Genomic DNA, 23,083 nt, shown 5'->3' with positions numbered 1-23,083 from the left:
CAGCCTGAGGCGAGGGAAGTCTCTTACCTCGCTGCCACAGCCAGTACACCCACCCACCCAGCCGTCGGAGCGAAAAGGAGGGGTACTAGCTGGGCATAGGTCTAAGGAGCAGACAGTTGTGTGTAAAACTAGAAAAAGAAAAATTTTCTCTGTCTGTACTTGTATTCCTTTTATGTACATGGGGAGGGAGCGGTAGACAAGGCATGATAAGTAGGGGATTGTCAAAATGCTTTTGCACGTTCACCAATAGGTGGCCGCACGCCTGGTTCTAGCAATAATGTGGCTTGGGCCATACTGTAGCTCGCCAGGGGAGGGTGTTGTGCAAATGGTAGCTGGTCCCAAATGGTAGGGGGCGTGGTCGCGTACCTACAAGGTTGGGGCGGGCACGCCCCAGTTGGTTTTCAACGTTGGGAGAGCCTTTGTGCACCACTTCCCTTTCCTTGCCCTGCGATTGGTTTGTAGTGAATGTGTTAATGATAAATAAAGCTGTGACTGATTTAATTGCCCAAGTTACGTAGTCTCGTCTCACTTATTGGTTGGCCAGCATGGCGGGGTGTGGGTAAGTCGGCCTCTCCATCCTTATGTGGATGGTTCTGGGATATGATAAACGTGCCTGAAGATGGGAGTTTTTAGGCAATGCTTAAAGATTTGGAGATTAGGAGAAAGACTTGTGCTTAGGAGGGCTTCTATATATGTAAAGTTATGTGTGGAATGAACTCCTTATCCCTGATTGGACAAGTGTCATGACCAACCAGTCAAGAGCTGGCTTTTATATCAGTTGGGACATTGCATCCCCTTTCTTCTATTAATTATCCCCACTAAAATTGAGATTAGTCCCAACATGTGGACAGGACATTTTATACTATACTATTGGACAACACAATTTGTGCTTTTAGGAACTGTGGAATTTATAATGGACTCAAAACACAATTTTTACTTTATGGAGATGAACACACGCCTGCAGGTGGAGCATCCAGTCACAGAGATGGTCACCGGAACTGACCTAGTAGAGTGGCAGCTTCGGGTAAGTGACATGCTTTCCTTATAGGGAAGAAAAATGTAAAAACTATGACTGCCTCTAAACCATTCTGAACGCATCCTGTCATAGCTCCTTCTTCTGGCTCATGGGGCTTATTTAGAAAAATTTGAAAAAAACTGAGGTATTATTTGTAATAATAATTTTTACCATTTGCCTCACTTAAAACTGCCTTTCTGTTTTGGCTATGTATAAACTTAAAGTATTTTTGTATAACCAATAGACATTATTAAAATCCTCAGAAGAGCGTTGTGTAACCAGATGCCCTGGAACTTAATCAAATTGAGATAATTTTTGTGATATTACTACTATTCTACTGATTTCAGTGACCTAAATGTACACATTAAAAAATAATAGGTTGTGCCTGTTATAATTATTATTCTCCTTTTATTTATATGACACCACAAGAGGTCTACAGCGACTAACAAAGAGGGTCATTTAGATCTGATCGCTGCTGTGCGTTTTCACACAATGGGCGATCAGGTCCTAACTGCGTATGTGTAAGCACCGCAATGCGCATGCGCGTCAGACGACAACAACAATGGGCATCGCCGGTCAGCGACTGGATGGTGCGAAAAATCTGATCGCACGGGCATTCGCAAGGTGATTGACAGGAGGAAGCTGTTTGTGGGTGGCAATTGAGTGTTTACAGCGAGTGTCCGGAAAAACGCAGGCATTCTCAAGCGTTTTCAGGGAGGGTGTGGGACATCAGCTCCGGCTCCGATAAGCCTGTTGCTATTGCACTGTAGCGGTATGTCTTGGGCTGCACAGAGACTGCACAAAGTGAATTTTAGCAGCTTGGCGTACACATGGGATCGCACACTTGCACAGCGAATATACACTACCCCTGGAGGTGGCGACTATCTGAACGCAGGACAGCAACATTTGCAGCCCAGCGATCAGGTCTGAATTTCCCCCAAAGTACATAAAAAGAGGAAGAATGAACAAAACCAGAAAAAAGTGACTTGCAGTACAGCACACGGACGTGGTTTATAAACATTGTTACATCAGTGGTCATATACTCATATAAGCAGCAGGGCTGTAGAATCGAATGGTTAGGTGCTATGGCGTTTCCTCACGCCAAGTTCATTTGCACTTCATCTGCAACTTTGTAAGTGTGTAAAACCAATTCCTGTGTGGTTGAAGTCACAGCCTAGTGTCTCTGGTACACTATGGGGTAAATTTACTAAGGTGGGATTTTTTTTTAGAACTGGTGATGTTGCCTATAGCAACCAATCAGATTTTTATAGAAGCAGCTAGATAAATGTTAAGTAGAATCTCATTCCTATGGGCAACATCACCAGTTCTAAAAAAACTCACACCTTTAGTAAATTTACCCCTAGGAGGCTTTTGTCTGCACCTGCAATGTGACTAAGACAAAAAGCAATGGAATATATGGTATGCTAATGCTCACGGAGCATATTGGTCATGCCGGGTGTCTCTGCCATATGGCGTAAGACGCTTAGTGTATGAGGACACATCTGTGGGTGCTTCATAATTACTATAGTTCAAAAAGTATGAAGTAAATTGCAGAACTGGCTTTGTTATGATATTCCTTAGAACCATAACTGGCTGATGTTTGCAAAATACTCTACAAGTCACATTTATTAAAAGGAAAATGATGGAAATCTGCTTTTCAGATGCAAAGTACTGTATGTATGGTCATACCTTATTTTTGTTGTTGTTGTAATTTCTGCCTAAAAATCTTGCACTGTAGTTAGACATCACCTTTATGTCCATTTTTTTAAATCATTTTTCTTTGTTCCAAAAATATTTGGCTCTCATCTGTTTTACCTCTCACACTGTCCCAACCTGCTATTGGATTTGACATAAAGTTGTAGAATGTGACTAGATCACATTTATCCATATAATTGCTGTTATTATATACACTGCTCAAAAAATAAAGGGAACACTTAAACAACACAATGTAACTCCAAGTCAATCACACTTCTGTGAAATCAAACTGTCCACTTAGGAAGCAACACTGATTAACAATCAATTTCACATGCTGTTGTGCAAATGCAATAGACAACAGGTGGAAATTATAGGCAATTAGCAAGACACCCCCAATAAAGGAGTTGTCCTGCAGGTGGTGACCACAGACCACTTCTCAGCTCCTATGCTTTCTGGCTGATGTTTTGGTCACTTTTGAAAGCTGGCAGTGCTTTCACTCTAGTGGTAGCATGAGACGGAGTCTACAACCCACACAAGTGGCTCAGGTAGTGCAGCTCATCCAGGATGGCACATCAATGTGAGCTGTGGCAAGAAGGTCTGCTGTGTCTGTCAGCGTAGTGTCCAGAGCATGGAGGCGCTACCAGGAGACAGGCCAGTACATCAGGAGACGTGGAGGAGGCCGTAGGAGGGCAACAACCCAGTAGCAGTACCGCTACCTCCGCCTTTGTGCAAGGAGGAACAGGAGGAGCACTGCCAGAGCCCTGCAAAATGACCTCCAGCAAGCCACAAATGTGCATGTGTCTACTCAAATGATCAGAAACAGACTCCATGAGGGTGGTATGAGGGCCCGATGTCAACAGGTGGGTGTTGTGCTTACAGCCCAACACCGTGCAGGACGTTTGGCATTTGCCAGAGAACACCAAGATTGGCAAATTCGCCACTGGCGCCCTGTGCTCTTCACAGATGAAAAGCAGGTTCTCACTGAGCACATGTGACAGACGTGACAAAGTCTGGAGACGCCAAGGAGAACGTTCTGCTGCCTGCAACATCCTCCAGCATGACCGGTTTGGCAGTGGGTCAGTAATGGTGTGGGGTGGCATTTCTTTGGGGGGCCGCACAGCCCTCCATGTGCTCGCCAGAGGTAGCCTGACTGCCATTAGGTACCGAGATGAGATCCTCAGACCCCTTGTGAGACCATATGCTGGTGCGGTTGGCCCTGGGTTCCTCCTAATGCAAGACAATGCTAGACCTCATGTGGCTGGAGTGTGTCAGCAGTTCCTGCAAGACGAAGGCATTGATGCTATGGACTGGCCCGCCCGTTCCCCAGACCTGAATCCAATTGAGCACATCTGGGACAATATGTCTCGCTCCATCCACCAACTGTTGCACCACAGACTGTCCAGGAGTTGGCGGATGCTTTAGTCCAGGTCTGGGAGGAGATCACTCAGAAGACCATCCGCCACCTCATCAGGAGCATGCCCAGGCGTTGTAGGGAGGTCATACAGGCACGTGGAGGCCACACACACTACTGAGCCTCATTTTGACTTGTTTTAAGGACATTACATCAAAGTTGGATCAGCCTGTAGTGTGTTTTTCCACTTTTATTTTGACTCCAAATCCAGACCTCCATGGGTTAATAAATTTGATTTCCATTGATAATTTTTGTGTGATTTTGTTTTCAGCACATTCAACTATGTAAAGAACAAAGTATTTAATAAGAATATTTCATTCATTCAGATCTAGGATGTGTTATTATAGTGTTCCCTATATTTTTTTGAGCAGTGTATAAGAGAACAAGCCACAAAAGAAGAAATTAAGGTTTGTTGTAAAAGACAACATTAAAAACAAATAAGAAAAGATGTAATAAAGAAGTTGCCTTCCTTTCTGTGCCTCTTTTGACTTGGAGTAGTCTTCACTGTGATACTGATATTGGCCCCTTATTCCGAGTTGTTCCCTCGCTAGCTGCTTTTAGCAGCTTTGCACACGCTAAGCCACCGCCTACTGGGAGTGAATCTTAGCTTTGCAGAATTGCGAACGAAAGATTCGCATAATTGCGAATAGAAATTTCTTTGCAGTTTCTGAGTAGCTTGGGACTTACTCTGCCACTGCGATCAGTTCAGTCAGTTTCATTCCTGGTTTGACGTCACAAACACACCCAGCGTTCGCCCAGACACTCCCCCGTTTCTCCAGCCACTCCCGCGTTTTTCCCAGAAACGGCAGCGTTTTTCCGCACACACCCATAAAACGGCCAGTTTCCGCCCAGAAACACCCACTTCCTGTCAATCACACTCCGATCACCAGAACGATGAAAAATCCTCGTTATGCCGTGAGTAAAATACCTAACTTTTGAGTAAAATAACTAAGCGCATGCGCTCTGCGAACCTTGTGCATGCGCAGTAAGCGACTAATCGCAATATAGCGAAACTCGGCAACGAGCGAACAACTCAGAATGAGGGCCATTGTTTTCCTATTTCATAACCTCTTATGTATGGATTGTTTTATTATGCACCCCTTATTTTTGCATTCTATTTTCTTATGTCACGAAAGCACTTTTTTTATTTATTTGCCAATTATTCTCATTAATAAGCACAAACTCTATCCCATCTATTAAAAACTCTAATGCATTATCTTAATTACTGATAAATAATAAAGTATTATAAGGGATAATGGCCCTCATTCCGAGTTGATCGGTCGCAAGGCGAATTTAGCAGAGTTACACACGCTAAGCCGCCGCCTACTGGGAGTGAATCTTAGCTTCTTAAAATTGCGACCGATGTATTCGCAATATTGCGATTACTAACTACTTAGCAGTTTCAGAGTAGCTTCAGACTTACTCTGCCTGTGCGATCAGTTCAGTGCTTGTCGTTCCTGGTTGACGTCACAAACACACCCAGCGTTCGCCCAGGCACTCCCACCGTTTCTCCGGCCACTCCTGCGTTTTTTCCGGAAACGGTAGCGTTTTCAGCCACACGCCCCTGAAACGCCGTGTTTCCGCCCAGTAACACCCATTTCCTGTCAATCACATTACGATCGCCGGAGCGATGAAAAAGCCGTGAGTAAAATTACTTTCTACATAGCAAAGTTACTTGGCGCAGTCGCAGTGCGAACATTGCGCATGCGTACTAAGCGGATTTTCATTGCGATGCGATGAAAAATACCGAGCGAACAACTCGGAATGAGGGCCAATGTTTAAGTTAAAAGTAACATTAGAGTCCCGGTGGGCGTTTATTCCAAAAAATGCCAGTTTTTATACTGAATGTGGAGGAATCTGCCTGCAACACGCATAGCACAGGATCACTTCTCATTTCCCCACAAATCCCCCCCCCCCCCCCCCCCCCCCCCCCGGTGGGCCACCACTTCCCCCTCAGTTTCCAGACTATGCCCTTGAATTATACATTACAGAAGTTACCTTATGCTGCACAGAACTATGGTGTATTTTCTAAAGTGCATTGCTGTTGTTCGCTCGCTAGCTGCTTTTAGCAGCATAGCAAACGCTAGGCCGCCGCCCTCTGGGAGTGTACCTTAGCTTAGCAGAATAGCGAACGAAAGATTAGCAGAACTGCTACTAAATAATTCCCTGCAGTTTCTGAGTAGCTCCAGACCTACTCCTAGTCTGCGATCACCTCAGTCCGTTTAGTTCCTGGTTTGACGACACAAACACGCCCTGCGTTCGGCCAGCCACTCCCCCGTTTCTCCAGCCACTCCTGCGTTTTTACCTGGCACGCCTGCGTTTTTAGCACACTCCCTGAAAACGGACAGTTTCCGCCCAGAAACACCCACTTCCTGTCAATCACACTATGATCACTCGAGCGATGAAAAAATGTCGCTCGAGCTTGTGTAAATCTACTAAGTTTTGTGATAAATAACTTAGCGCATGCGCGCTGCGTACCATGTGCATGCGCATTTTCCACCTAATCGCTGCGTTGCGAAAAACGGCAACGAGCGAACAACTCGGAATGACCACCATGATCCCCTTCAATGTTTATGCTGTATGAAGCATGTAGTGTTTTCCTGTACTTCACTGTCTGAAAAGGGCTCCACACTTACCTTGCAGGTGGCAGCTGGGGAGAGGATCCCTGTAACTCAGGATGAAATCACCCTGAATGGGCATGCGTTTGAAGCTAGAATATATGCAGAAGATCCTAATAATAACTTTATGCCAGGAGCCGGGCCACTACTGCATCTCTCTACTCCACCAGCAGAAATAGACACACGCATTGAAACTGGGGTCAGACAAGGTGATTGTTAATTTTCATTTCTCTAGCATCCATAAGGGATATTGGGGGAATCTAGTACGATGGGGTATAGACGGGGTCGAAAGGAGCCAGTGCACATTAAATTTCTTCAACTGGGTGTGCTGGCTCCTCCCCTCTATGCCCCCTCCCACAGGCAGTTTAGAAAAGAGTGCCCTCAGGAGAGGATGCACATCTCTGAGCTCCAGAGAGTTTTCTTCATTTTCTTTTAAACTTTCATTATTTTCGGTATGCTGTCTAGGCAACAGCATACCTGCACCGTGGGAGTTAGGGGTGGGGGCAGGCTGGGGGGGGGCGGTCACCGGCCTTACGAGGTGCAGAGCCTCTTCCCCGCTGCAGGACCACCATCCTGAGGAGTTGTTGTTCAGTGGGGCACTGTGCCTTGGCTGTCACAGCCGCAGCACGCTGCACACCCCTAACGTTGCCTGAAGGTGACATCGTGGTGAGTACAAACCGGGGGCCCCGCTAGGGGGGCCCCCTGGTTCAAAGTGCGGCTGACCACGGGCACGGCGTACGGGACCCTCCCGGGGGTGTCCCGCTAAGATCCCCGGTGTGGAACTGGCACAAAAGGCTTGACCAGCACTTGTGTGATGTTTTAAACTAACCAGGAGACTTTGCCAGTATAATATATGTCTGTAACTCCGGCGCCATTGGAGGGGGCGGAGCTACCTGAGAGCGGGACCTGAGGCGTTTTGGCGCCTTCCTCTGCTTACTACAGCCATATACAGCACACACAGCACTTCCTGACTCCTCAGCCACGCTGGATATCTGGTACAGGGTGTAGCAAAGGGGGAGAGCCGCTTGTGTACACTATCTGGATCCTATTTAGGACAAAAATTGTTAGTGTTTACTGTATTATAGGGAGCTGACAGCCTCACTGGGGCTGTGCAGCTCAGGGTGTGCTGGTGTCCTCCCTCTCTCTATGTCTCCTCTCACAAACAGTAGGGCAGGCTTGCAATATAACTGTCTGTGTGTATGTGTATGTTGTGTGCTTACTGTGAAACATGGGTAAACACAAGCTGTGGAGTGTATGCCACACTAGATTGTCTCCATTATCTACTGATTCTGTTTCATGTGAACAATGCAGTCAATCTTCACAAATCAGTGAAGGGGCTGAGGGAGAGGGTCCAGAGCCCCACTGGTTAGGGTCTCTTAAGACTATGATGTCAGATATGTCATCCCAGCTCACTGCTAATGTGCAGAAGACTCAGCTACTACAATAAGCTGTTGCAGATTTAGCTGCTAGGGCAGATGCACAGCCCCCTTCCCCTCCCCCCCCCCCCCCCCCCATGCAGATCCACAGAAGCGTGGTTTACCTGCTCTACTCTCTGATGATGATATACAGGAGGATGGGGATGACCTGGATCCCGTTAGCGGGGATCCCGATTATGCTCAGGGTATTGAACCCCTAATTCTGGCTATAAGGGACATGTTCCCTCTAGAGGACGCTGCGTCACAGCAGTCGTTTTTCTTTGTACAAAACAAAACTAATGTCACTTTTCCCGACTGCAGAGTTAGATGACTTATTCAAACAGGCCTGGAAAAATCCAGACAAAAAATTCCAAGTGTCCATCATGGGAGCCGCCAGCAGCGTTCACACGATGTTCCCCTCCTGCCCGCCCCCGGTATATGGTGAGTTATATGTGCGGGGCGAGGGGGCGGCCACCTAGGTAAAAGCCAATCCCGAGTATCCCGGGATTGGCCATTTTTCAATCCCGTTACCCGGGATTGAAAAAAATGGCCCGGGATTGGCTTCCCTAGCCAGAACGTTTCAGTTGGATCTCCTGAGCAAGTGATCCGTATCGCATCTACAGATCCACCGGATGATTTGGCTGTCACCTCAGGCCAGGATTTCCCTCCTGTGGTGGCTACAGTCCTCCAATCTCCTGGAAGGATTCAGGATTGGACCCTCCTCACGACGGATGCAAGTCTACGGGGATGGGGAGCTGTCACCCAAGGGGAGGGGGGGGAGACAGGTGGTCAGCCCACGAGGCCCTCCTTCCGATCAACATTCTGGATCTTCGGGCGATCTACAATGCTTTGCTTCAGGCCTCTCCTCTGCTCAAGGATCACACGATCCTGGTACAGTTGGACAACGCCATGGCAGTGGCGTCTATCAATCGTCAAGGAGGGACAAAAAGCAGAGCATGCATACGAAAGGTGTCAAAGATACTCCTCTGGGCGGAAAGAAATGCAAGAGCAATGTCAGCAATATTCATTCCGGGTGTGGACAACTGGGAGGTGGACTTCCTGAATCATCACGATCTCCACCCGGGGGAGTGGGGGCTCCACCATCTGGTGTTCCGGCAGATCATCGACCGGTGGGGTTGACAACAAATAGACATGATGGCTTCTCGGCTCAACAAGAGACTTTCCTGGTATTGCTCACGGACCAGGGACCTTCAGGCGAGGGCAGTGGATGCACTGGCGTCGCCTTGGCCATACCGCTGGTCTACCTGTTTCCTCCGATTCCGCTGCTCCCAAGGGAGCTAAAGCGAAACAGGAATCAAGGTGTTCAGGCAATTCTGATTGCCCCGGATTGGCCTCGGGCCCCGGATCTTCTGGACATGTTCGTCGAAGACCCTTGGCCTCTACCACTAAGAAGAGATCTTCTTCAACAAGGACCATTCGTCTACCCAGACTTACGGCGACTTCGTTTGACGGCACTGAGGTTGAGCGGAACATCCTAGCTCACAAGGGCCTTTCCAAGAAGGTTGTTACTACCATGGCTCAGGCCAGGAAACCTGTGACGTCAAAACACTATCATCATATCTGGAGAAGATATGTCTCTCTTGTTGCGAGTAACACATGTATCCGCCTGCAGAATTTCACTTGGGCCGTTTCTTACGTTTCCTGCAGGCTGGTGTAGATAAGGGCTTACGTCTGGGTTCCATTAAGGTCCAGATTTCAGCCCTTTACATTTTCTTTCAGAAGAAATTGGCAGTGTTGCCAGAAGTTCAGACTTTCTTGCAAGGGGTACTCCACATACAACCACCTTTTGTGCTGCCTGCGGCACCCTGGGATTTGTATGTAATGTTAGCATTTCTACAGTCCCTCACGTGGAAGACGGTGATGGTACTGGCCCTGCCTTCTGCTCGACATGTCTCAGAATTGGGAGCCTTATCGTGTAAAAGTCTGCACTTGGTCTTTTACGAGGACAGAGCGGAGCTCCGGACTAGACAGTAGTTCCTGCCGAAGGTTATCTCCGCATTTCACCTGAATCAACCTATTGTGATTCCGTCCAGTTCTGACGCTTCTGCTCCTCCGGAGGCATTGGAGGCTGTGCGTGCCTTGAAAATCTATGTTAAACGCACAGCTCGGGTTCGAAAAACAGATTCCTTGTTCGTGCTCTATGATGCGCACAAGAAGGGTTGCCCTGCTTCTAAGCAGTATATTGCTCGTTGGATTAGGCTTACTATTTAACCAGCTTATGTGTTGGCAGCCTTACCTGTTCCTAAGTCTCTGAAAGCCCACTCTACAAGATCAGTGGGCTCTTCCTGGGCGGCTGCCCGTAGAGTCTTGGCCTTGCAACTATGCCGAGCTGCTACCTGGTCAGGTAAGAACACCTTTGTGAAGTTCTACAAGTTTGATACCTTGGCCAAAGAGGATACCCAGTTTGGGCAGGCGGTGCTGCAGCAGTCTCCGCACGTTCCCGCCCGTTCTGGAAGCTTTGGGACATCCCCGTTGTACTAGATTCCCCAATATCCCTTATGGATGCTAGAGAAAATAGGATTTTATTACTCACCGGTAAATCCTTTTCTTGTAGTCCATAAGGGATATTGGGCACCCGCCTAAGGGGGTCATTCCGAGTTGTTCGATCGTTATTTTTTTGTCGCAACGGAGCGAATAGTCGCTAATGCGCAATGTCCGCAGTGCGACTGCGCCAAGTAAATTTGCTATGCAGTTAGGAATTTTACTCACGGCATTACGAGGTTTTTTCTTCGTTCTGGTGATCGTAATGTGATTGACAGGAAGTGGGTGTTTCTGGGCGGAAACTGGCCGTTTTATGGGAGTGTGTGAAAAAACGCTACCGTTTCTGGGAAAAACGCGGGAGTGGCTGGAGAAACGGAGGAGTGTCTGGGCGAACGCTGGGTGTGTTTGTGACGTCAAACCAGGAACGACAAGCACTGAACTGATCGCACTGGAAGAGTAAGTCTCGAGCTACTCAGAAACTGCACAGAGAAGTCTTTTCGCAATATTGCGAATCTTTCGTTCGCAATTTTGATAAGCTAAGATTCACTCCCAGTAGGCGGCGGCTTAGCGTGTGCAAAGCTGCTAAAAGCAGCTTGCGAGCGAACAACTCGGAATGACCACCTCAGTGCATTGACTTTTCTGCAGGTTCTTGTTATGTTGTTACCTGTTCAGCTGTTGCTGTTGTTGTTACCAGTCGTTGCTGGTTTTTATATGTTATTGGTAAATCTCACCACCCTTTGTTATCATGTTTCTTCTCTCATATATGTAATTTCTCCTTCGGGCATGTTTTTACCTATAACTGCCTGTGGGAGGGGAGGAGCTAGCACACCCAGTTGAAGAAATTTTAAAGTGCACTGGCTCCTTTGGACCCCGTCTATACCCCATCGTACTAGATTCCCCAATATCCCTTATGGACTACAAGAAAAGGATTTACCGGTAGGTATAAAAATCCTATTTTCTGAACTATCCTCTATCATTTTTGACACATAATTTTGTCAGAGAATTAATTTAATAAAAAGAGCCATTAATTACATACTGTTGTAGCTGTATAGGCCATTTTCTTTATGGAAGATAGATGTTTAAATGGTGTGTGTTGTGGACAAGATGCCTTCTAATTTAAAATTCTCCCACCGTATAATTTGGTATTCTGGCCCTTTAATTAGTAGAACTATGTATCTGTCTACACACCTTCTTTTCTTCATTTTTTTTTCTTCTTTCACAAATTAAAGGTGATGAGGTTTCTGTACATTACGACCCCATGATTGCCAAGCTAGTGGTGTGGGCAAAGGATCGCCAAGCAGCACTGACAAAGTTGAAGTATTGCTTACGACAGTACAATGTAAGTAAATTTAAATACAGTTGTAATTTACCCATAAGATGATGCTGACTAAGGTTTCCATATAGTGTTGCTTCTTCATACCACCCTCTTTATAACTCTTCCCACACTTAACACCATGTATTCGCTGCACAATATGGCTACAAATTGCTTTAATGACATTATTCATCTCTTTCGCTATGACACCAATGTTTGATGCACTGGCGTATCTATAATGGGTGCAGTGTGTGCGGTGCATATGGGGCCCTGGTTCCGGAAGGGGCCCACATCGCACACACTACACCCATTTCTTCTATACTCACCTTTCCGGCGTCCATCGGTGACTGTGTGTGGGCCCCCTCCTCTCCGGTAGCCGTCACCACCGCTGCTAGCGCACTGACCACTAGAGACTCTGGCACAGTGCCAGAGTTCACAGCGCATGCGCAGGACTCCGAAAATAACACTCACCCCTCCTTTAGGAGATAATGAAGAACCAGCACTCACTATTATGAAGCCAATGAGAACTGATTCAGAAACTAAATAAATCAGAGGCTCTGCCCAACGTCCATCTCAGCCAGCAGTAGGTTTCCTCAGGGGCAGTGACTGCTAGTGTTTTCCAATGTTTTAAAGATAAAACAAACAAAAAAAAAAACCACCAAAGTAAGTAAAATAAAAGGTCTGACCTCAGAAATTGCTTCCTTCTGTGAGGAATACAAATGAGCCACTTACATCCATCATAACATCAGAGAAGCAGAACACAAACTTACCCACGCAATCCTCAGAAACAATGGTGCATTTTGTATATACGTAGATGACAGAATAGAACCAAAACAACAGCGAGTGAACAGAAATCAAAAAATAAATGAAAAAATAAGCAATGTACAGGGAAAACAAATAATCAAATAAACAAGTTACATACAGTAAGGTGAATATCAGAGTTTCAAACCGATAAACAGTCTGCGCTACTTTAGTCGTGAAGCAGACAGTGCTGCATAAGAAACTAATGGAGCAGCTGGAACTGTCCAAATAGGACTAGCCTGTCATAGTTGTAATTACCATGCCACAGATACCTGCAGCATGCATAAGTGGAGACAGAAAATGAAAGGACATCTGACAGATAAAGATATCATAGTGTCAACGGAAGTCTATGTAGCATGGCATTATGTCATAAAATGCCATAATCACAGTAGGTAACCTAGATGCTGTATACAGTGCAGCCTAATCAGGGTGGTTTGCCGAAAATCAAAATAGTTGTTAGTAATGAAAGTACCTCAGGGGACATGTAGTCAAGAGCAAATTGGCATAGACTTCTAGATCAGTGTTGGCATGACTTAAAATAAGTAAATGCTGTATAAAAAATAAGTCACCAATCAGAGCTTGTACTACGGTAACATTTAAGGGGGGACACAACATACCTTCCCCACACAAAAGTCACAACACAGCACCATCATATTGTTGTAATTAAGACATAAAATGTATGATTACAATAGTTTCAGTATAAGACAGTCAAGTACATGGATAATCATTTCTTTGAAAACCTAATGGCAGACCGCACTATCAACAAGAAAAAAACAAAAATAAACTTTAGAAAATGTGGTGTAGACTGAGCTACAGCAAAAAAACATGATAAGCAGACAGCTCTGCCAATACATTATCATTTATATATCTGGCACCACATGGGATCCGCAGCGCCCAAATATAGAGTACATAAATGAATAATCAAAACAGGAAAAAAGTGACTTACAGTTGAAGGCAATATAGGACAAGTACAGGGTAATTAAACATATCTACAGCAGCAGACAACACTGACCTAAGTATCAGGATGGCAGAAACCCACAGAATTTAGTGCTATCAAAGATGCTTTAAGTAAGAGAAGGATAAGCACATGAGGGTTGAGGGCCCTGCTTGTGAGAGCTTACTTTCTAAAGGGAAGGGGCAGACAGACGGGTGAAACAGATGAGGTAGACATACAAAGATATCAATAGCAATCAGAGTAATCCAAATAAAGCATCCTATTTTGACATTTCCATTAAGGCCTGTTTGTGTCAGTGTCTTAAGTTTTTTTATAGATCTATTTTTAATTCTTTTTGCACTAAGATCCATCTATCACCCAGGCTCCTAAGTGGTGGCACACGATCAATAATTGAACATTTAATTAATGTGATGAACAGAATGTTTCTTCTCACAGAAGTGCTTGGCCACAGGGAGATTCTTAAGGAAGGTGCAGAGATGGCTTTTTTGATAGTTTCATTGAACCACCCGGCAAATCGATAATTTTGGCATAGAATTCCTGGTGCCAGCTTTTATTACAGCTCATACATTTTTATCTACAACCCCGTGGTATGCACATCTGAAAGTTTCAGTTCTGATACAGTCAATTTGCTAACCAAGATTTCACAACTTGGACCTGTTCCAGAGGATGATCTTCTGATTAAACTTGATGTCTCCAGTCTCTATACCAACATTACACATGGATCTTGGATGAAAAACACAATTTCTAACAATACGACCTATGCAGTTCCCCCAGCTGAATACCTTTTGTTATTGGTGGATATTATACTGTGTAAGAACTACTTTGAAAATGGATTTTATCTGTAGTAGCAAGGGACAGCAAAGGTCTCAAATATGGCACTGTCATATACAAATATCCTTGTATGAGAATTGCTATATCGCTTTCATTGCTCGTCACGCATCGACATTACATTATACCTACGTTACATAGATCATTTATTTATGATTTGGCTGAGTGGTGAAACTAAACGACCCGAATTTATAGAATTGTTTAATGGTTTGCCTGAAGCTATTTGATTAAAGCCGGATACATACTTTTCAAATCCTCTGAAGATCTGAACTCACACCAGCCAGTTAGTCCAACATCGGATAAGTGTGTACCCTCAGCCGACTGATCCCTCTACCTGATCCTAGTCGCTTGGTCGGGTCAAATGGTTTTGAAAAATCCTTGAAAACCAGGAGACGCCACTAGCGATCAACCGAGTAATACACTAATGTGTAGGCTGCTGAGACCAGAGCTGGCGACCGACCTCTGGTCCCAGCAGCCCAGCACACCATTTGCAACAGCTATCAGCTAGGCATATGCCAACATTCGTGGCACTGTCTGGCTGGTGGAGGGCTAACAGCTGCTGCAGCTAGGCGTGTCTGCGGAGCTGGATCCAGATGGATCCCAGCATCATCTGCCTATGCGGTAGGACCCGGCAGAGGCTGTGGACATGGCATGGTGCCACGAGCCAGTCAATTTATGAAAACAAAGATGGCTGCAACGAGCCAATCGTGGCTCACCTTATCATCACCCTGCCCCTTCCGCTGGCTAATATTAGCCAGCATGAAACTGCGGCTGGCAGAGCTTCCCAATGTATATTGAACAGCTGTCTATACATTGGGAAGGTTTGTCCCTTGAATTAATATTCCCTGCTCCCATCCTTAAGACACAATGATATTAATAGCCTCCCCTTTCAACATTGTTGTTAATATATTTCTCTTACGTCCTAGAGGATGCTGGGGACTCCGTAAGGACCATGGGGATAGACGGGCTCCGCAGGAGACATGGGCACTAAGAAAGAACTTTAGGTATGGGTGTGCACTGGCTCCTCCTTCTATGCCCCTCCTCCAGACCTCAGTTGATTACTGTGCCCAGAGGAGACTGGGTGCATTACAGGGAGCTCTCCTGAGTTTCCTGGAAATAAAGTATTTTAGTTAGGTTTTTTATTTTCAGGGAGCCTGCTGGCAACAGACTCCCTGCATCGAGGGACTGAGGGGAGAGAAGCAGACCTACTTTAATGTTAGGCTATGTTTCTTAGGCTACTGGACACCATTAGCTCCAGAGGGAATGGAACGCAGGTCTCACCCTCGCCGTTCGTCCCAGAGCCGCGCCACCGTCCTCCTCGCAGAGCCGGAAGATAGAAGCCGGGTGAGTATGTGAAGAAAGAAGACTTCAGAGGCGGCAGAAGATTTCAGATCTTCATAGAGGTAACGCACAGCGTTAACGCTGTGCGCCATTGCTCCCACACAGCACACACACGGCAGTCACTGTAAGGGTGCAGGGCGCAGGGGGGGCGCCCTGGGCTGCAATAAGGACCTCCAAATCTGGCAATAAGGATATATACAGGCTGGGCACTGTATATAAAATAGATCCCCCGCCAGTTTTTTTAATTTTTCAATGGGAACGAAGCCCGCCGCTGAGGGGGCGGAGCTTGTTCCTCAGCACTCACCAGCGCCATTTTCTCCACAGCACCGCTGAGAGGAAGCTCCCCGGACTCTCCCCTGCTTACCACGGTGAAAGAGGGTTTTAAAGAAGGGGGGGGGGGCACATAATTTGGCGCAAATACATTATAACAGCGCTATCTGGGTAAACATATTGTGTTTTTCTTTCTGGGTCATTAGCGCTGGGTGTGTGCTGGCATACTCTCTCTCTGTCTCTCCAAAGGGCCTTGTGGGGGAACTGTCTTCAGATAAGAGGATTCCCTGAGTGTGTGGTGTGTCGGTACGCGTGTGTCGGCATGTCTGAGGTAGAAGGCTTTCCTAGCGAGGAGGTGGAGCAAATGAATGTGGTGTCTCCGTCGGCAACACCGACACCTGACTGGGTGGATATGTGGAATGTTTTAAGTGCTAATGTGAATTTATTGCACAAAAGGTTGGACAAAGCTGAGTCCAGGAATTATGCAGAGAGTCAGGCCCTACCTGCCCCTATGTCGCAGGGACCCTCGGGGTCTCAAAAGCGCCCACTATCCCAAATAGTAGACACTAATACCGACACGGATTCTGACTCCAGTGTCGACTACGATGATGCAAAGTTACAGCCAAAATTGGCTAAAAGTATTCAATATATCATTATTACAATAAAGGATGTTTTGCATATCACAGAGGAACCCCCTGTCCCTGACACGAGGGTACATATGTATAAGGAAAAGAAACCTGAGGTAACCTTTACCCCTTCTCATGAGCTGAACGAGTTATTTGAAAAGGCGTGGGAATCTCCAGACAGGAAACTGCAGATTCCCAAAAGGATTCTTATGGTGTATCCTTTCCCGGCTAAGGACAGGATACGGTGGGAATCCTCCCCAAGGGTGGACAAAGCGTTGACACGCTTATCCAAAAAGGAAGCACTGCCATCCCAAGAAACGGCTACCCTCAGGGATCCTGCTGATCGCAAGCAGGAGGCTACCTTAAAGTCCATTTACACACACTCTGGTACCTTACTCAGACCGGCGACAGCGTCGGCTTGGGTTTGTAGCGCTGTAGCAGCGTGGACAGATACCTTATCGGCGGAATTGGATACCCTGGATAAGGATACCATTTTATTGACCCTGGGTCATATTAAAGATGCTGTCTTATATATGAGGGATGCTCAAAGAGACATTGGCCTACTGGGTTCTAGAGTCCACGCTATGTCGATTTCTGCTAGACAAGTCCTATGGACCCGGCAATGGACAGGTGATGCCGACTCAAAGAGGCATATGGAGGTTTTACCTTACAAGGGTGAGGAATTGTTTGGGGAAGGTCTCTCGGACCTGGTCTCCACAGCTACGGCAGGTAAATCAAATTTTTTGCCTTATATTCCCTCACAGCCGAAGAAAGCGCCACATTATCAAATGCAGTCCTTTCGGTCAAATAAAAACAAGAGAGTACGAGGATCGTCCTTTCTTGCCAGAGGAAAAAAGCTGCCAACCACAGCTGATTCCCAGGAGCAGAAGTCCTCCGCGGCCTCTACAAAATCCACCACATGACGCTGGGGCTCCGCTGAGGGAGTCCGCCCCAGTGGGGGCACGTCTTTGACTTTTCAGCCACATCTGGGTTCACTCACAGGTGGATCCCTGGGCAATAGAAATTGTTTCCCAGGGTTACAAGCTGGAATTCGAAGAGGTGCCTCCTCGCCGGTTTTTCAAATTGGCCCTACCAGCTTCTCCCCCAGAAAGGGAGATAGTTTTAAATGCAATTCACAAATTGTGTCTTCAACAGGTGGTGGTCAAAGTTCCCCTGCTTCAACAAGGGAGGGGGTATTACTCAACCCTATTTGTAGTCCCGAAACCGGACGGTTTGGTCAGACCCATTTAAAATTTAAAAACTTGAACCTATACTTGAAAAGGTTCAAGTTCAAGATGGAATCGCTCAGGGCGGTCATCGCCAGCCTTGAAGGGGGGGATTTTATGGTATCCCTGGACATAAAGGATGCATACCTTCATGTTCCCATATATCCACCTCATCAGGCGTACCTGAGATTTGCGGTACAGGATTGTCATTACCAATTTCAGACGTTGCCGTTTGGGCTTTCCACGGCCCGAGGATTTTCACCAAGGTAATGGCGGAAATGATGGTGCTCCTGCGCAAGCAGGGTGTCACAATTATCCCGTACTTGGACGATCTCCTCATAAAAGCGAGATCGCGAGAGCAGTTGTTGATCAGCGTATCACTTTCACTGAAGGTGTTACAACAACACGGCTGGATTCTCAATATCCCGAAGTCACAGTTAGTTCCTACGACTCGTTTGACCTTCTTGGGCATGATTCTGGATACGGACCAGAAAAGGGTTTATCTTCCGATGGAAAAGGCCCAGGAACTCATGACTCTGGTCAGGGACCTATTGAAGCCAAAACAGGTGTCAGTGCATCACTGCACTCGAGTCCTGGGAAAGTTGGTGGCATCTTACGAGGCCATTCCCTTCGGCAGGTTCCATGCGAGGACCTTCCAATGGGACCTACTGGACAAGTGGTCCAGGTCACATCTACAGATTCATCAGTTGATCACCCTGTCCCCCAGGGCAAGGGTGTCTCTCCTGTGGTGGCTACAGAGTGCTCACCTTCTGGAGGTTCGCAGGTTCGCCATTCAGGACTGGATTCTGGTAACAATGGACGCGAGCCTCCGAGGTTGGGGAGCGGTCACACAGGGAAGAAACTTCATAGGTCTTTGGTCAAGCCAGGAGACTTGTCTTCACATCAACGTCCTGGAGCTAAGGGCCATATACATCGCCCTTCGTCAAGCGGAGACTTTGCTTCGCGACCTACCGGTTCTGATTCAGTCAGACAACATCACTGCAGTGGCTCATGTAAACCACCAAGGCGGCACAAGGAGCAGAGTGGCAATGGCGGAAGCCACCAGGATTCTTCGCTGGGCGGAAAATCATGTAAGCACACTGTCAGCAGTGTTCATTCCGGGAGTGGACAACTGGGAAGCAGACTTCCTCAGCAGACACGATCTACATCCAGGAGAGTAGGGGCTTCATCAGGAAGTCTTCGCACAGATTGCAGCTCAGTGGGGACTGCCACAGATAGACATGATGGCGTCCCGCCTCAACAAAAAACTACAGAGGTATTGCGCCAGGTCAAGAGACCCTCAGGCGGTGGCAGTGGACGCCCTCGTGACACCGTGTGTGTTCCAGTCGGTCTGTGTGTTTCCTCCTCTTCCTCTCATACCCAAGGTGTTGAGAGTAATAAGAAAAAGAGGAGTACGGACAATTCTCATTGTTCCAGATTGGCCACGAAGGACCTGGTATCCGGATCTGCAGGAAATGCTCACAGAAGATCCGTGGCCTCTTCCTCTAAGACAGGACCTGTTACAACAGGGGCCCTGTCTGTTCCAAGACTTACCGCGGCTGCGTTTGACGGCATGGCGGTTGAACGCCGGATCCTAGCGGAAAAGGGCATTCCGGATGAGGTCATTCCTACTCTGATAAAGGCTAGGAAGGACGTGACAGCTAAACATTATCACCGTATATGGCGGAAGTATGTTTCTTGGTGTGAGGCCAGGAATGCTCCTACGGAAGAATTCCATCTGGGCCGTTTCCTTCACTTTCTACAGACTGGAGTGAATTTGGGCCTAAAATTAGGCTCCATTAAGGTTCAGATTTCGACCCTATCCATTTTCTTTCAGAAGGAATTGGCTTCTCTCCCAGAAGTACAAACTTTTGTCAAGGGAGTGCTGCATATTCAGCCTCCTTTTGTACCTCCAGTGGCACTTTGGGACCTGAACGTGGTGTTGAGTTTCCTTAAGTCGCACTGGTTTGAACCACATAAAACGGTGGAGTTAAAATATCTCACTTGGAAAGTGGTCATGTTGTTAGCCTTGGCTTCGGCTAGGCGAGTGTCAGAGTTGGCGGCTTTGTCTCATAAAAGCCCCTATTTAGTTTTCCATATGGATAGAGCGGATTGCGGACCCGTCCTCAATTCTTGCCAAAGGTGGTTTCGTCTTTTCATATGAACCAACCTATTGTGGTGCCTGTGGCTACGCGAAACTTGGAGGAGTCCGAGTCCCTTGATGTGGTCAGGGCTTTGAAAATTTACGTGGCCAGAACGGCTAGGGTCAGGAAAACAGAAGCACTGTTTATCCTGTATGCAGCCAACAAGGTTGGCGCTTCTGCTTCCAAGCAGACTATTGCTCGCTGAACCTGTAACACGATTCAGCAGGCTCATTCTACGGCCTGATTGCCGTTACCAAAATCAGTAAAGGCCCATTCCACCAGGAAAGTGGGCTCTTCTTGGGCGGCTGCCCGAGGGGTCTCGGCATTACAGCTGTGCCGAGCTGCTACTTGGTCGGGTTCAAACACTTTTGCAAAATTCTACAAGTTTGATACCCTGGCTGAGGAGGACCTCATGTTTGCTCAATCGGTGCTGCAGAGTCATCCGCACTCTCCCGCCAGTTTGGGAGCTTTGGTATAATCCCCATGGTCCTTACGGAGTCCCCAGCATCCTCTAGGACGTAAGAGAAAATAAGATTTTAAACCTACCGGTAAATCTTTTTCTCCTAGTCCGTAGAGGATGCTGGGCACCCGTCCCAAGTGCGGACTACTTCTGCAAGACTTGTATTTAGTTTTTACTTACACAAGGGTTATGTTACAGTTTTCCTCAGTCTCGGACTGATGCGGTGTTGTTTCATACTGTTAACTGGTTCGTATATCCCAAGTTATACGGTGTGGATGGTGTGGGCTGGTATGAATCTTGCTCTTAGATTAACTAAAATCCTTTCCTCGTACTGTCAGTCTCCTCTGGGCACAGTTTCTCTAACTGAGGTCTGGAGGAGGGGCATAGAGGGAGGAGCCAGTGCACACCCATACCTAAAGTTCTTTCTTAGTGCCCATGTCTCCTGCGAAGCCCGTCTATCCCCATGGTCCTTACGGAGTCCCCAGCATCCTCTACGGACTAGGAGAAAAAGATTTACCGGTAGGTTTAAAATCTTATTTTCCCCCACCACATTATCATTAATAAATCCCGCTCCCCAGCCAAAATTATTCCTTCAAAATATAAAAGACAAATAGTAACACTGATTTTCAACACTGCACTATGAGCATAATTACCACATGCAGGGAGCAAAATTATAAATCCACCTCTAATTCATAGATAGTTCATGTGGAGCTCCAGAGGGTAAGTATTTGTTGCAATATGCCTGGAGGCAGAAGGGATACAGTTCCAAACGCTTTTTGGAACTGTTTGGATACTGTAACAATATGTTTGTCCCTGTGTTGCCCGCAGAGCATGCGCTATGCTACGACCTCCATCCCCCCCCCCCCCCGCTACAGATGAGCTCACCACTGATGCAGCATGGTCCCGGCGTGTCAGATGGTCTATGTGATGGCACAGCAACTCTGTGTGGGAGTGGCGGTAGATGGTGCGTCCATGGGGAGGGAGGGCGCGGCTCTCAGCTCAACAGCTGTGCGGGTGATCCTTATTGGTGTCCTCCAGCTTGTATGCATAAATGTTCAAAGCAACATAGAGAGTGGTGTGTAATGCCCTTGATGCGTTTCTCCGTTGTAATTCAATAATGGTTTCATCAGAAGGTAATTCAGTGCAAATCAGGTCAATATTTAAATGTTGAGGTGACCAATCAATGTGAAGCAACAATTAATTCATTAGAAAGACTGCTCCCATGCATGTGCAAATTAAACACATACTCATCTTAGCCACATACTAAACACACATATAGATATATGTATATATATATATATATATATATATATATACATACACAGGATAAACTTGCATGTCATACATTTACGTAATTAATTGGTCTACATGACAGCACCTGTATACTGTTGTGGTTACAATATATTAAAAAACAAGCAAATAAATAGAGGCAACCGTGAGAGACATAGGGAATTGTGTCAGCTGAATATTTGAAACCACTTAAATATAAGTAAAGCTCTAATCCTACTAGCCAGAGTCCTGTGGCTTAGCGGACTAATAACATAGAGATAAGTACAGATAGACTGGGGTTCGTATCCCGCTCTGGACTTATTTTCAAAACTATGGGGGTAATTCTGAGTTGATCGCAGCAGGAACTTTGTTAGCAGTTGGGCAAAACCATGTGCACTGCAGGGGAGGCAGATATAACATGTGCAGAGAGAGTTAGATTTGGGTAGGTTATTTTGTTTCTGTGCAGGGTAAATATTGGCTGCTTTATTTTTACACTGCAATTTAGATTGCAGATTAAACACACCACACCCAAATCTATCTCTCTCTCTGCACATGTTATATCTGCCTCCCCTGCAGTGCACATGGTTTTGCCCAACTGCTAACAAAGTTCCTGCTGCGATCAACTCAGAATTACCCCCAATGTCTGAAGCTTTTTCAAAGTAACGCTTTATTATTATTTTTTGTTTTCTTTAATAAATATTTTAGGTAGTCACACTAGCGTCGGGGACTCGGCGGGGTGCCGGCATCAGCAAGTGCATACACACTTGCCGATGCCGGCGGGGAAGGAAGCGGCGGGTGGGAGGAACGACAGCTGCAGCATGGCTGTCGTTATCAAGGAGCTCCTTTATCTGTACATGTCCAGATGAGGGAGGGGGTAGTTAACGATGCGCGGGAGCACGCATCGCTAACAACATTGTGTGTACATGCTGGACGAGACTGTGAAAGATCTCACTCAGATCGGCCCTTCTGAACGAGATCTTTCACTTTCTCGTCTAGTGTGTATGGGGCTTTATGCCAGATACTGAATATATAATTTTCTAAATAAGACCAAAAATAATACTGAACCATCATGACCCGAGGACCATAGTCTCTCAGCGTATTAAGCAAGCCGATATGGGTACATGACCCCTTCAGCATGCACATTTTAAAAAAAAATAGCTTTGTCCAAAGGGAGATGTATATGTACTTTTCATTG

At 46.5% G+C, this 23,083-nt stretch overlaps 1 protein-coding gene across 1 annotated transcript in view; it reads left to right on the top strand.

Annotated features, from left to right (window-relative positions):
* The window catches only part of MCCC1 (methylcrotonyl-CoA carboxylase subunit 1), a 159,013-nt gene that overhangs the window by 78,347 nt on the left and 57,583 nt on the right, over positions 1–23,083 (top strand). The window contains exons 10-12 of the mRNA XM_063916340.1: positions 897–1,024; positions 6,765–6,948; positions 11,886–11,995. Of these exons, the coding sequence (XP_063772410.1) occupies positions 897–1,024; positions 6,765–6,948; positions 11,886–11,995 (422 nt within the window). The remainder of the gene's footprint in view (positions 1–896; positions 1,025–6,764; positions 6,949–11,885; positions 11,996–23,083) is intronic.

This window comes from Pseudophryne corroboree, chromosome 4 (assembly GCF_028390025.1).
Source record: "Pseudophryne corroboree isolate aPseCor3 chromosome 4, aPseCor3.hap2, whole genome shotgun sequence".
Lineage (NCBI taxonomy): Eukaryota > Metazoa > Chordata > Amphibia > Anura > Myobatrachidae > Pseudophryne > Pseudophryne corroboree.
The sequence above is the reverse complement of the archived record's forward strand: the minus strand, read 5'-3'. Positions and strand labels throughout refer to the sequence as shown.